The following is a 12,445-nucleotide window of genomic DNA, read 5'->3' as shown; positions in this document are numbered from 1 at the left end:
TTATAACCACAAATGTTTGCAAAGCTTCCTATACTCTCTATTTCCGGAATTTAGTAAAATATAACTTCACTTCCTTTGTTTGAGTTTTTAAATCTGATTCGAGCTATGTTTTAGGGCTGAAAACAAAACATACATCTTGTGTTGTAAGTTTATTGGATGCAAATACTTAATGCAAGAAATAAGTCTAGTCTAGGGTTTCGTGGGTGTCTAGTATGAACTTGATGTGTAGTCAAAGATTTCATTTGGATATATATATATATATATATATATATATATATATATATATATATATATATATATATATATATATATATATATGTATTATAATTATATGAAAGAATAAAATAAATACAAGTTACGTATTATCATGAATATAACCTAAGTAGAGTTATTGGTTTGGGATGTAGGTATTCGGAGAGGGATAAGCTCATCTAGCTCCTGTCAATAAGGTTGTTGAGATTCAACTTTAGTCTAGGTAGGTTTCTCACTATACTAATGGGTCGAAGACACCAAGGCCGACCCATTGGATCTTGCTATGTACCTTTAGGGTTATGATTGATTATGATTGCTTGTATTATTATGTTTATGCATATGTCGACATAATGCAGGATGGGTGAGGCTTTACTTCTCTGTGTGTAGGCCAACAGACCAGGACATTCCACTCTGATGACTAAATTAGCCAGGGTATTCCAGTCCGGTGACTGAGTGGACCCATTACGTGATGGCATTCCAGTCCGATGACTGATTGGGACGGGGTATTCCATTCTGATGACTAAGTGGACCTGTTACATGAAGACATTTCAGTCTGATGACTAATTGGGCCAGGGTATTTCCAGTCCGATGACTGAGTGGGCCTGTTACATGTTCTATCTATTGTTATGTTGGTTTTGTGTGGTATACTAGGGGAAACTCCCTAAGCTTTGGCTTACAGTTTCAATATTATGTTTCAAGTACTTCTGATGATGGGGGGAAGGCAAAGGCAAGATCATACATATCCTCCGGTGGTTGTATCAAAGATTTTCTATGATACATGATTTGGATTTTTGTACTTGACTCTTGTGTTTGATGGATGACTCTAATAAACTATTGTTTCTTACTTATTTTTAAATGAAAATTTTTAATGTGAGGACGTTACAGAGAAAGCCAAAGGTGGTCTGGGGTTGGATCCATTAAATCCCTAAATATCTTATTATTGGTGAAATAATGGTGGCAACTCCAAACAGAACCATCCACGATATGGGCAAAAGTTATCACAAGCATCCATAAATTACAAAATAAAGGTGACGATTGCTATTCATTAAAATCGATGACAGGGTCTGGAATAACATCGCTTTCATCAAACGTGATCTCGTCAAATCAGAAATCCCACATTATAAAATCATTAAAAAAACACCAAGAGGAAAGCGACGTCTCGTGGAAGTGCGATCTTGGGGACGGAAAATACCATGTAAGTGCTCTCCATCATGTCTTAGAAGACAAGGATACCATGGATAATGGCATGTTTAGTTGGAATAAGGAGGTCCCAATAAAGGTCACGTGCTTCATTTGGAGGGAAAAAATGGGTTGCATCCCATCCGATGTGGTGCTTGCTAAATTGGGTATCACTTTACCATCTATTACATGTTGTCTGAGTAATTCGATGGAGGAAACTTCTGAACATGCATTGGTCCGGTGCTTCTTTGCAAAAACAGTCACGGAATGGATTTTCAAATGGTGCAGCATCCCGACGGACAACATCCAAACGGTGAATGAGGTTCTTGACTATGCCTTTAATTGGGGAAATTGCCTAAAGAGGAAGAAAAGATTGTTGGGCATCTGCTATGAGACGTTATGGAGCATTTGGAAGGCAATGAATGAACGATTATTCAATAATCAACGGGTGTGTGTCACAAAAGTAGCGGATATATATTCTCGTTTGCTGGTTCAAAAGATAAAAATAAATAAATAAATAAATAAATTTAAAAAAATTTAAAAAAAAAAAAAAAAAAAACTAATACCCTTGCATCAAATGTTTAGCCTAAGCCAATTAACAACCGGTTGTATAACTTAGCTGTAAATGTTTTTTTTTTCTAAACTAATCAATGATAATGTTGATGGAGATTGGAGAAGAACTTGAAATGTGAATACAATGTTTATGGCCCATCGATAGAATGAAAGAAAATGAAGCTTCATATGCGTGAAAGGCATGGTTTATCTAGAATAATTAGAATTATATCTTACCGATTATGATGTTTTCAAACAAATAAGTACTTTGATTAGATTAAAATACTCCTACTAAATACAGGGCCGGTCCAAATATTTTTGGGGCCCGGGCAAAAATAAAATGAGAGGCCCTTGATATCAAAATATCAACTCTTAATTTTGATCTAATTTTTTTAAGACACATCAAGGTTTTTAAGTTTTTTCACCAAATATTTTAAAAATTTATGTTTTCAATAAAAGACAATTGCTTACAAATTATGAACTTTTTTTTTAATATGTTTATATTAATGTAAACCAAATTTAAATTTAGGAAAGCGTTATGTATTGTATTTGATATAGGGGTGTCAATTGATGACACGACACGACAAAAATACACGAAACGAAACGAAATTGAGACGAAATTGAAATTCGAATTCGTGTTCGTGTCAGGTGTAAAAAACACAACGTCGTGTCGTGTCGTGTTCGTGTTCAAAATTTGACACAAAATTGACACGATTTAACATTTTTTGTCGTGTTTTTGTGTTATGTATGAATAAATATTAATTAAATAAATTAATTTTTATTTCATGTTATCTTTGTCGTGTCGTGTCGTTTTTTAATCGGTTCGTTTTCGTGTTAGTTAAAAAAAACACGAGATTGTGTCGTGTTCGTGTTACATAAAAACCTTGTTGTGTCAGACAAAAACACGACACGATGGCCCGATTTGTCACCCCTAATTTGATAGGAGGATAACGTAAGTATACTTTACAGAAAGAAATTTCATTACCAAATAAACAAATGAATTAAGTTACGAAAACATGTATATATATATATATATATATATATATATATATATATATATATATATATATATATATATATATATATATATATATATATATATATATATATATATATATATATATAGTTGAATTTGGGAAAATAAATTAAGCCTAGATCGGGACCAAGGTCTAGGTCTACGCATACTTCACAGAAACAAACTTTAATGACAAATAAATATGAATTTATTACCAAAAATTGTAAAAAGCGGAGAAAAAAATTAGGAAACAAAAATAAATAATAATGGGAATCGAACCTAGGCTAATCTCCACTATGTAAAACGCCTTAACCAATTACTCAACAATCAATTTGTATATATCTTTTGTACATTATAAAATATATACATTACTAACAGACGTAAAATTGGGCCCCTAGTAAACACGGAGCCCTGGGTTGTCGCTCAGGTTGCCCAGCTATTGGGTCGGGTCTGACTAAATAAAAGGTAGTTATTTTCTTCCAATTAATTGAATAACATGTAATAACTCTTACCGGTCCAAAAGTAGCTTTTTTAATCTTTAGTTATTACCTTTAAATCATGATTCATGACATCTAATAGTCAATCTTAACGAATCCACAAGGACCACAACCGACTCATTTAACTCCACTTAATTTAATGGTCCCGAACCAAACCCAAAACGATCAATAAATTATTTGATATGTTGTTATATCGATACCAAAGAATTAATGCAAATCAAAATGCCCAAAGTTGATTGAGCTCCAACAGGTAAACCCAACCCGAGTCAAGTCATTTGAATCGTGACTTATTTGAACATAAAGTTCACAAATTCATTATAATTGATAAATTTCAGGTCGTATCTAAACTGATAATGTGTCATATACATTAAAAAAAGGTTAAACAGGTCCATAATTCATCTTAAAGTATATAAACTTATTCCAGTATCCTGGATTGGTTCATTTAGAAAAAAATAGATGTGTAATTTAATAATCATATGAAATCATAAACTAGTAACGAAATTCTAATGAGTAACCATAGAAGCATCATCCGATCAACCAGACTCATTTGATTCACCTTTGAAATTACCCCATTTTAACCGGAACACATGTTGACTGTCTGTCGTGCAAACTTTATTTTTAAACAATTGATCCTAGTAATAAAAAAATCAATGCAACTAGCAATGTTATATACTTCTATTTTTGAATTATTATGAATCTTGGTAAACGGATAACAAGTTTTATGGCAGAGAAGTCGTAGAAAAAGTCTCTGCCTCCTCCGTCCAATCGGAGTTCGGTTCACTCCATGACCGTGGCCGGAGACCAAGCTTGAAGAACACCACCATTTCCAGCGCCTCAAACACCTTATGCTCATCCAAAAACTTGTTCCAAACCCCACTCACAATGCAGTAATTGTTGTTATAAGGTGGCCGGTGGTGGGCGGCATGTTGTGATCGGGATACCAACACTCCCGCATCTTGCAGCGCCACCACTACTGGCGGCAGCTTGCTTTTAGTTCCATGAGCCCAAGAATGGAACAACTGGCTAAACATGATGCATCCACTAGCCATCCCCACAAATCCCATCACCACCGGTTGATCATGACCGATCAGATCAATCGGTAGCACTGTATACGTAATAACACGCGCTAACGCGTGTAAGTTATTCGCAAACTGACGTTTGGTAATCGTCCAGGGCCATTTATGGTGGCCTTGAAACGCGTCAATTTGCGAACCAAACATTGGAGTTGAGGCATCACCATAATTATCAATGCCCCAATGGTATACACCGGATCCAAGGTCTGCGAACAAGTATCCAATGAATCCAGACAAGATGGGTTCAAGCCATATGTGAGAGTCGATTGATCCGATGATGGAATTGGCTAGAGAAATGAGTACTGTTGTGCAACCGGTGGCCACCCATGCACGGTGAGCCCAAGTCGATTTGAGGCTTGGGTCATCGATTTTGGGTGGAGTAACTGTAACGAGTGGTGTTGTGTTGATGACAAGTGGTTCGAGTTTCGGCCTAGTCTTTATTCGAGTTGTTGAAGTGCAATAGACACGGTGGTTGCGATGGTGGTGGTATTGGCGGCCTACGGCAGCAGCATGGTGGATGATGTGGTGGTGCTGAGGTAAGATGGACATATCGTGGTTTGAGTTGGGGGTGGCTAGGTGGGTTATGGGAAGGGTATATGTAGATTGCAGTGGAAGAGTGGCTAATGTTGGGTCTACGTGGGTTTATGAGTGTCGCTAAAGAGTTGAGTAAATGTGTTGAGGATGTGTGGTACAGAACACATGTTCATGGTTTATCACATATATATTTTATGGACAAGAAAATAGGCGACACAAAAAGGGTCGCAAAGAAATTCGTATAGGATTGTTCTAACCAACGTCGATTTCACTCAACTTGTTTGAAAAATGAGTTGATTTTATTAGTATTTTTTTATATCTAAAATAGTTAAATTGAAATTTGTAGCTAACAAATAATGGGTAAAGATTCTTGAGTCAAGTCTTATAAAATGTATATATGATGTCACCTACGGGCACGGCCGGCGGGCATGAAGTTAAAAATGAGTGAGGGAAAGAAAAATGAGTGAGAGAAAGATTCTTGCGCTCCGGAACACCGTATTCATGCTGTGGAAAAAGGTAACGGCAGGCTATCCCTTGCTCTCTCTCATCGTGTGTGTTTGGTCAGTTTTTTTATTATTCAGTTTTTTAATATTTATTAAATTATATATATATATATATATATATATATATATATATATATATATATATATATATATATATATATTAAAAATTTATAAAAAATATATTAAAATTCATAATTTTTAATTTCCTACAAAATAAGTATAATATTCGTATACAATGTTTTTTTAAAAAATAAAATAAAATAATGAAAGATAATGAAAGGTAGTGAAATGTGACAATTTTATGACTTTTGATGAGTGAAAGCAAAGTGAGAGAAAACCGACGTGACACTCAAAAAGTGAAATGTGTTTCCTGACCATACCCTGTGAAAGGTAGTGAAATGTGACAATTTCCTGTTATTTGGTGTGTGAAAGGAGAGTGAGAGAAAACCGACGTGAGTCAAAAAATGAAAGATGTTTTTGACCATACCCTATAGTCTAACTCGTGTGAGTGGGATCCAAGTTGACACCTCCTACCCCATCGAAACACTACGCTAGCCATTGTGGTGTTGTTGATTTTTGGGCGTGTTCAGCATAGAACGTTTAAGGGCTTCCGGCTTTTATCGTTACAAAACGCTCCGTTTTGAATTAAAAGTTTTGTTTGACACTATAAGTTTCTAGCGTTTAATTTAAATAAAATACTCCAAATCCATATACTACTTCACGTAGCGTTTAAAAAAATGTTACCCGCTACCAGCTAGTTTTGTCGAACATGCCCTTGGACTCGGGTAATTTTTTTAACCGGTGAAACACATTTTCATGCGACCAACTTTTGACCAAATTTTCTATTTGATGTATTTAAAATGTTTTTTATTTAATTATATTTTTTTATGTATTATCTACGATCTTTAACCTATATAAATAGAAAAGACACGAAGACGAAAACAAAAAGATAAAATAAAAAACTCATGTTCACATTACTACTGAGTAAAAGTGTTTGTAGATGTTGTGCAAAGTGATATGTAGATTCACGCTTGCACATCGATAGATAGCAAAATCTTTCGGGTTTGATTGAGATTATCAAAGATTTTTTTTCACCAAATCACCGATTTCATTATGTTCATCACTTGTTCTTCACCCTTCGATATATATATATAGCTCATTTAGCATTAAACACTAATATAGTTCAATACATATTCATTGAAGGCAAACGGGCAACAAACTGCGCTGCTAGTCTTTCTGGATGGCAAAACCAATTCTTTTGAAAACAACATTTGTGGATCTAGGAGATATGACATTAGAATGCATGACATGTTGGACTCTATTGAGGAACTTCACTGTCTCTGGTGTGAGAAAACCAAATGTATCAAATGCAAAAGGTACAAACACATGTTGATTTTCTATACATGCATTCTCGTGATTTACCACTTTGCACGCAGCGGCTTTCAAAGCGGCATGCTCTGCTGTGAAACCACTGCTCCCCAAGCCAACAAGAGGAAAGACCCCAGTAAGATCCATGCACGCATGCTTCTCTTCTATCCATCTAAAGACCAAAATGTCAGTCGGTCTAAGTGTGGACCTTCCATCCTACAGGTCCGTCAAAAAGTTCACTGGCGCTTCTTTCTTCACAGAAATACCAACACGCCGACAAGCATCAAAGAGAACATCTTGAATCACATCATGTTTGTACTTGAAACCAGGTAGCTTTCTATAATGAACCGCGTGCTCCCCAAAGGTATCCAAACATGCCTTGCGACAAACTGGGCATATCTCGTCAATTGGGGATAGGGGAATCATGAGGCGGTAACGAAGGATAGTTCGGTACTCCACAAGAGACATATGTTGGTCAAGACCATCAATAAGGATAGTTAGCAGAAAATCCTGAGCATGAGGTGCCCGCTGATGAATCTAAGAATCGAGTATGAAATGAATCAGAGTAAATGTTTAAGAATGAACTAGTATCGAACACACGATGTAAATAAGATTTTCACTTCAGCTCAATTACGCTTTTAAGAGTTTTACAGAAAGAATAGACAATTTTGTTCAAGTTCTCTAACTCTAGTAAATGATCCTATTTATAAGATACATAAAGCGTACAAAAAATATAATAAGGCTAAAACACTTAAGCTTCGAATCAAAAGAGCCCTAGTAAAATACATTACAGACCATACGAAGAGTACAAAATAAGCTTCGACTCATTACAATAAAACTACCCTTACATTCTCCCCCTTTGTAATCAGAGTTGAATACTTCAGTTCGTAAGCAGTTGAATAGAGTACAACATTACTCTTCGTATCTCAGTGTACCATGAGATAATCTTCTTCAGTTCCTTTTTAGCTCCCTCATTATTCTTCTTACAATGATTCATATGAACAATTAAGTTTGTATATTGCGAGGTTGAGTACCTTTCTACCTCACTCGCCTGGAACAAAAAACGTATTGATTTCCCAAACTTGTCCTTCCCAGATAAGACTAAACCAAATGGCTTCAAGCAGATTTCACCATCAACATACTTTTTTAATTCTGCTTGTGTCTTCGAAGGAGCCATGGGTGCTTTAATTTTCAGTCCTTTAGCTGTAGCTAACTCCACATCAGTTAATGCTAAGTATTCATAATAATTTTCAATAAAAATCTTGATGTGAGTAACTCCCAGCTTGTACTCATCTGGATCCGTGTTCTGAAGATACGAAAAAGATCTTTCCTTCAGTAGTAATGCAACTTGTATAAGATCATACAAGTTCATTAAAGGAATGTCAGCAATTGTAAACTCACAAACATTCCCATTCGCCCTGGTCACCACATACTTCATATTTTGGACTGTGTTTTCGAAAACCACGTCCTTCTTTATGTCGATAACCTTCTTTATCTTTGTCAATGACCACACTTCTTTAGCAGGTTTCGCAAGAACTGCATGAAACCTGATTTTCATGTGAGTTCCTTCATCCTTCTCCTTGAACTTGCTTTCGGCTTTAAACTAGGGCATGATGAACATCATTTCATTAATTAGAAAGTCCAACTGGCTTGCATCAGTATTCGTGACAATGTAACTCTGTTTTGGCTTCTTTTCGAACGAATACATGTGATTAAATTCAACCTTGGCTTCAATTGTTTCATAATTGTAGTGCTTTGATGGATCAACTTTATTCATGCCAGGTGGATCACTTGCCTTTTGAGTCATTATACTTTGAACCAGTCTCATCCTTTCCAGTTCCGCCTCAGTCTCTGCCTTCTTTTCTTCCTTAGATTTTTCTATCATAATTGATTTTCCACTTGCCTTTGAAGCTGATTATTCTATCACTTCTTTTGCCTTCGAATCACTCCCACCAATATCAGCAGATTTACCATTCACAATTCCTTTCGAAATTGGTCTTGTGATTGGCACAGTCGTTACTACTGTCGAAGAAACAGGACCAACAGTTGCTATAACTGGTTTTGTTGTTGGAATCTGTGAAGGAAATACTTTTCCCACCACTTTCGCATCATCACCTCCAGCCTTCGAACCTTCACTTTTCCTTTCTCCCCCTTGCACCCCTATACTAGCAGGCGGGGCATTTGTTGTGGGAAGAAGGTTGGATATACGGGAAAGAGGGGCCAATTGTTGGAGAAGTAAGGCTTCGAATTGAGAAAACTTCTTGGTAAGATCTTCTGAAGATTGCGGAGAAGACGAAGCTGGTGTTGAAGATAAGGCTTTGAGCTCCTTTAATAATGTGAAAACTTCCATAAAATTCTTGTTTTCAGTTGTAGAAAGTTGAGCTATTTGAGGGCTCAAGCTTTCATACAACTTGGCAAACTTTGTTACAGCATCACAAATGATATCCACCTTCTGATTGAGAGATGCAAATTCGGCGCGAAGAACTGCAATCTCTTTTTCCATGTCTTGGCGAAGCTCTTAAAGTTTAAAATTCACATATTCTCTCACCTTCTTAACATCTTGAACAAATAAGACATGACGTTCCTTTGCCACCAATTTTAACTCTTTCAAATCACCTTCAAAAGTAGACTTCTGAGAATTTACCCTCATCTCATTGCTATGTTCACAAATATTTATTTTCTCTAACAGACGAGACTCAGAATCTTTGATCATTCCTGAAACTTTTGAAGTAATCCTCCCCTCAAGCAATTTTAACAGACCATCAACTTCTAAACTGGTCACTGAATTACCTCCCCCAAGATCTGCTTGTGATTGAAGAATTGAATTGAGCTTTGTATTCAATATCTTGAATTGCTTCATGGTCATTAGCATGTGATCTGGGAAATCATTTTCTTCTTCATCAAACTCCAAATTTTCAAACGTCCCTCCAAAACCTTTGGATTCATGCTCAGTTTCCATAGAATCTTGAATTGGTGAGGTTGTGGTGGGTGGATCAGTGGATTGTGAAGAAAAAAGAGATGTAATTGGTTTTTTGATAATGTTTTCGAAGGTAGGAGAATCAGTGGTGGAAGTAGTAGGAATGATAGGTGTGAGTTGTGAAGGAAAAGAAAACAATTTCTGAGGTAACATCCGAAGTTTTACCTTGGTCAGCTTTATGCGAAGCATCCTCACACATAATGACATTTACATCCGTATTAGATACGTTTACAAGAATGTCAGAAGTCCGTGCCTCCTCAGAAACTGACTTGGCAACCGAATCTTCGGGTGGTATAACATTTGTTGGTGCAGGAGTAGAAGATTCTTTATGAAGATCGGCTTCTGGAGTTTCTAGAATTGTTTCATCTTCATCAGCAGTAGACTCAGAAGAGATGATCATTTTGCTTTTCTTCTTCTTCTTAGAAATCTGTTTGGCCATATCAGTTGCCCTTCGTTTCTTTGAAGATGGTGAAGCAGGTGCAGGAATCTCATGAAATAGAATTCCTTGATGAGTAACCTGTCGTTTTTGGACAACATTCATGAGTGGAGATCGGCTCTTATGTTTGGATTTCATTTTTATTCTGCGAAAAACACCAATCTTCGAAGGAATGATTTCTTTTTGAGTTGATGGTGTATCAGCAACTGAAACTTCGGGTTTTGTTGGCTCTGCTTCTGTAAAAGGTAACTTCTCTGGAATCTTCGTAGATTTAGACTCCTTGACTTGTTTCTCAGAAGAACCAGCAGCAGTATTCTTCGAACGTTTGGAATTCGTCTCTTCTTCTCTTGCCAAAAGAATTCCAGTTTCAACAGTGGTATCGATTGTTTGTAAGTAAGTCACTAAAATTGTGTTGGTAGGATCAACTCGTTTAAGCATGGCATCTGGAATACGAGCAACAACTGGAAACTCTTCAATATCATCAGTTGCATCATTCAGACAACTATACACATGGAAAACAACTTTTTCTTCATCCGCAGGAACCAAAATCCCCTCCTTTTCATAGAAATATTGTAATATCAAGCTCTAGTAACGGGCACACGAAATGCCATGAAGAGAATTCGTGTTTTCAATACTCTTCAAGAATTCTTTCCATAACTAAGTAGAGTAATCAACTTGAATATCATAATATAAGCCTGTGACCATGGCATAAACCTCCGTTCTTCCCTTGTCCAAACCAACGGTTCTTCCAGTTAAACACCTCAGAAAAATGCCAAACAAAAAATTCCAAACACTTGGAAGACCCGACTTCTTGAAATCACTTATCTTTGACAGTTGAGGTTGATGACCCATTTCATTAAACATGTGTACAATTTGTGGAAAGGTAAAATTGACATATGGTGGGGAATTAGGGATATCGAGAATCTGACAAAAAAGCTTCTTTGAGAGCCTAACCTTTTTATTAGTCACTAGATTAAACATAACTGCATCCAAAGCTTTCGAATAAGTAACTGTTAATCCAGCTTGAGAGAGCCATGAAAAAGGAACAGAAAACGAGTTAAACATGACTTTTGACAGTACAGAGCTTTTCAGAGCAACGATGAGCATCTTAAGTTCTTCAGGATATTGAGAAACATTCGCCTCGACTTGGTAATATGTACCATGAATCTTCATAATTGGCAACGAGGTAACATCATCGGTGGTGTGAGAAAGAGTTGCATCAGGATTAGCAGCAGTCGCCATTGTTAGGGTTTGAGAGCTGGATTTTTATCAGAGAGTATTTGGGAATATGAAAGCGTAAACTGATAATGAACCCTTGAATCCCCTTTTATATGTAACTCTTGATTTTGAAATCAAAGCGGGATGAGAATTTAATGAACTGTGACGTGTCACCGAGAAAACCACGTCATGATGATGAAAAAGTAACCATGCGTGATAAAGTAACTGTCACGCCTCCTCAAAACCCGCACAGAATACAAACAGTCCCCTCAAACAGGCTGGATTGTTTGCCCCAATGGAATAGTAACCGTCGGAACACTTCGGATGGAAGTATGGCTCTTTTACTTTAGGGTTTCAAAGTAAAGTCATTTGCCAGATTTTTGAAATCATCAGCCTGAGTTGGTGTTACTCAGAACCTCAAGGATTTCTTGTGTGTAGTGTGTCAAATAATATAGATGAGAAGCAACCTAAATTTTTTTTGGATAGTCAGTGATGTAATTTTTTTTTGACACGAAGGCAGTTAAAACCGCGGGCAAAGATTACTTCGTTAATTATCAAGAGAGATAAGCAACAGCTTGTGTATGTTCCCGTGAATTACAATCGAATACTTGTAAAGAAGTATCAAAGGGCTTCTTTTAAAAAGATTTTGAGGTGGTTTAATGAATTTCGTTACATATCAACCTAAACATAAGGTGAGTAAGTGTAACAGAAATTACTTGTTTGACCAGTGTAGTCAGTGGCAAGTTTGCTTTGAAAAACTTTTAAGTAACATGGAATTTCTGATAAAACTCACACTGAAATCATATTCAAGAAAAAAATTGTATTATGGATCCTGTTGGGT

The 12,445-nt window shown here is 36.4% G+C and overlaps 2 protein-coding genes across 2 annotated transcripts; one reads left to right on the top strand and one right to left on the bottom strand.

Moving 5' to 3' along the window:
- The first annotated feature begins 1,306 nt into the window (after nucleotides 1-1,306).
- On the top strand, nucleotides 1,307-1,948 carry LOC111897387 (uncharacterized). Its single transcript, XM_023893341.1, has one exon. The coding sequence runs from the start codon at nucleotides 1,307-1,309 to the stop codon at nucleotides 1,946-1,948; it is 642 nt and encodes a 213-aa protein (XP_023749109.1).
- A 2,075-nt stretch (nucleotides 1,949-4,023) lies between these two features.
- Nucleotides 4,024-5,203, bottom strand: LOC111897379 (fatty acid desaturase 4, chloroplastic). The gene has a single exon (XM_023893333.3). The coding sequence runs from the start codon at nucleotides 5,115-5,117 to the stop codon at nucleotides 4,215-4,217; it is 903 nt and encodes a 300-aa protein (XP_023749101.1). The 5' UTR covers nucleotides 5,118-5,203; the 3' UTR covers nucleotides 4,024-4,214.
- Between the last annotated feature and the right edge of the window lie 7,242 nt (nucleotides 5,204-12,445).

Source organism: Lactuca sativa, chromosome 5, assembly GCF_002870075.4.
Source record: "Lactuca sativa cultivar Salinas chromosome 5, Lsat_Salinas_v11, whole genome shotgun sequence".
In the NCBI taxonomy this organism is placed as follows: Eukaryota; Viridiplantae; Streptophyta; class Magnoliopsida; order Asterales; family Asteraceae; genus Lactuca; species Lactuca sativa.
Note: the sequence above shows the minus strand (reverse complement) of the source record. Positions and strands in the feature narration are given on the sequence as shown.

Excerpts from the sequence above, each read along its gene's own strand:
- LOC111897387 (XM_023893341.1), top strand. The coding sequence starts at position 1,307 with ATGACAGGGTCTGGAATAACATCGCTTTCATCAAACGTGATCTCGTCA.
- LOC111897379 (XM_023893333.3), bottom strand. The coding sequence starts at position 5,117 with ATGTCCATCTTACCTCAGCACCACCACATCATCCACCATGCTGCTGCC.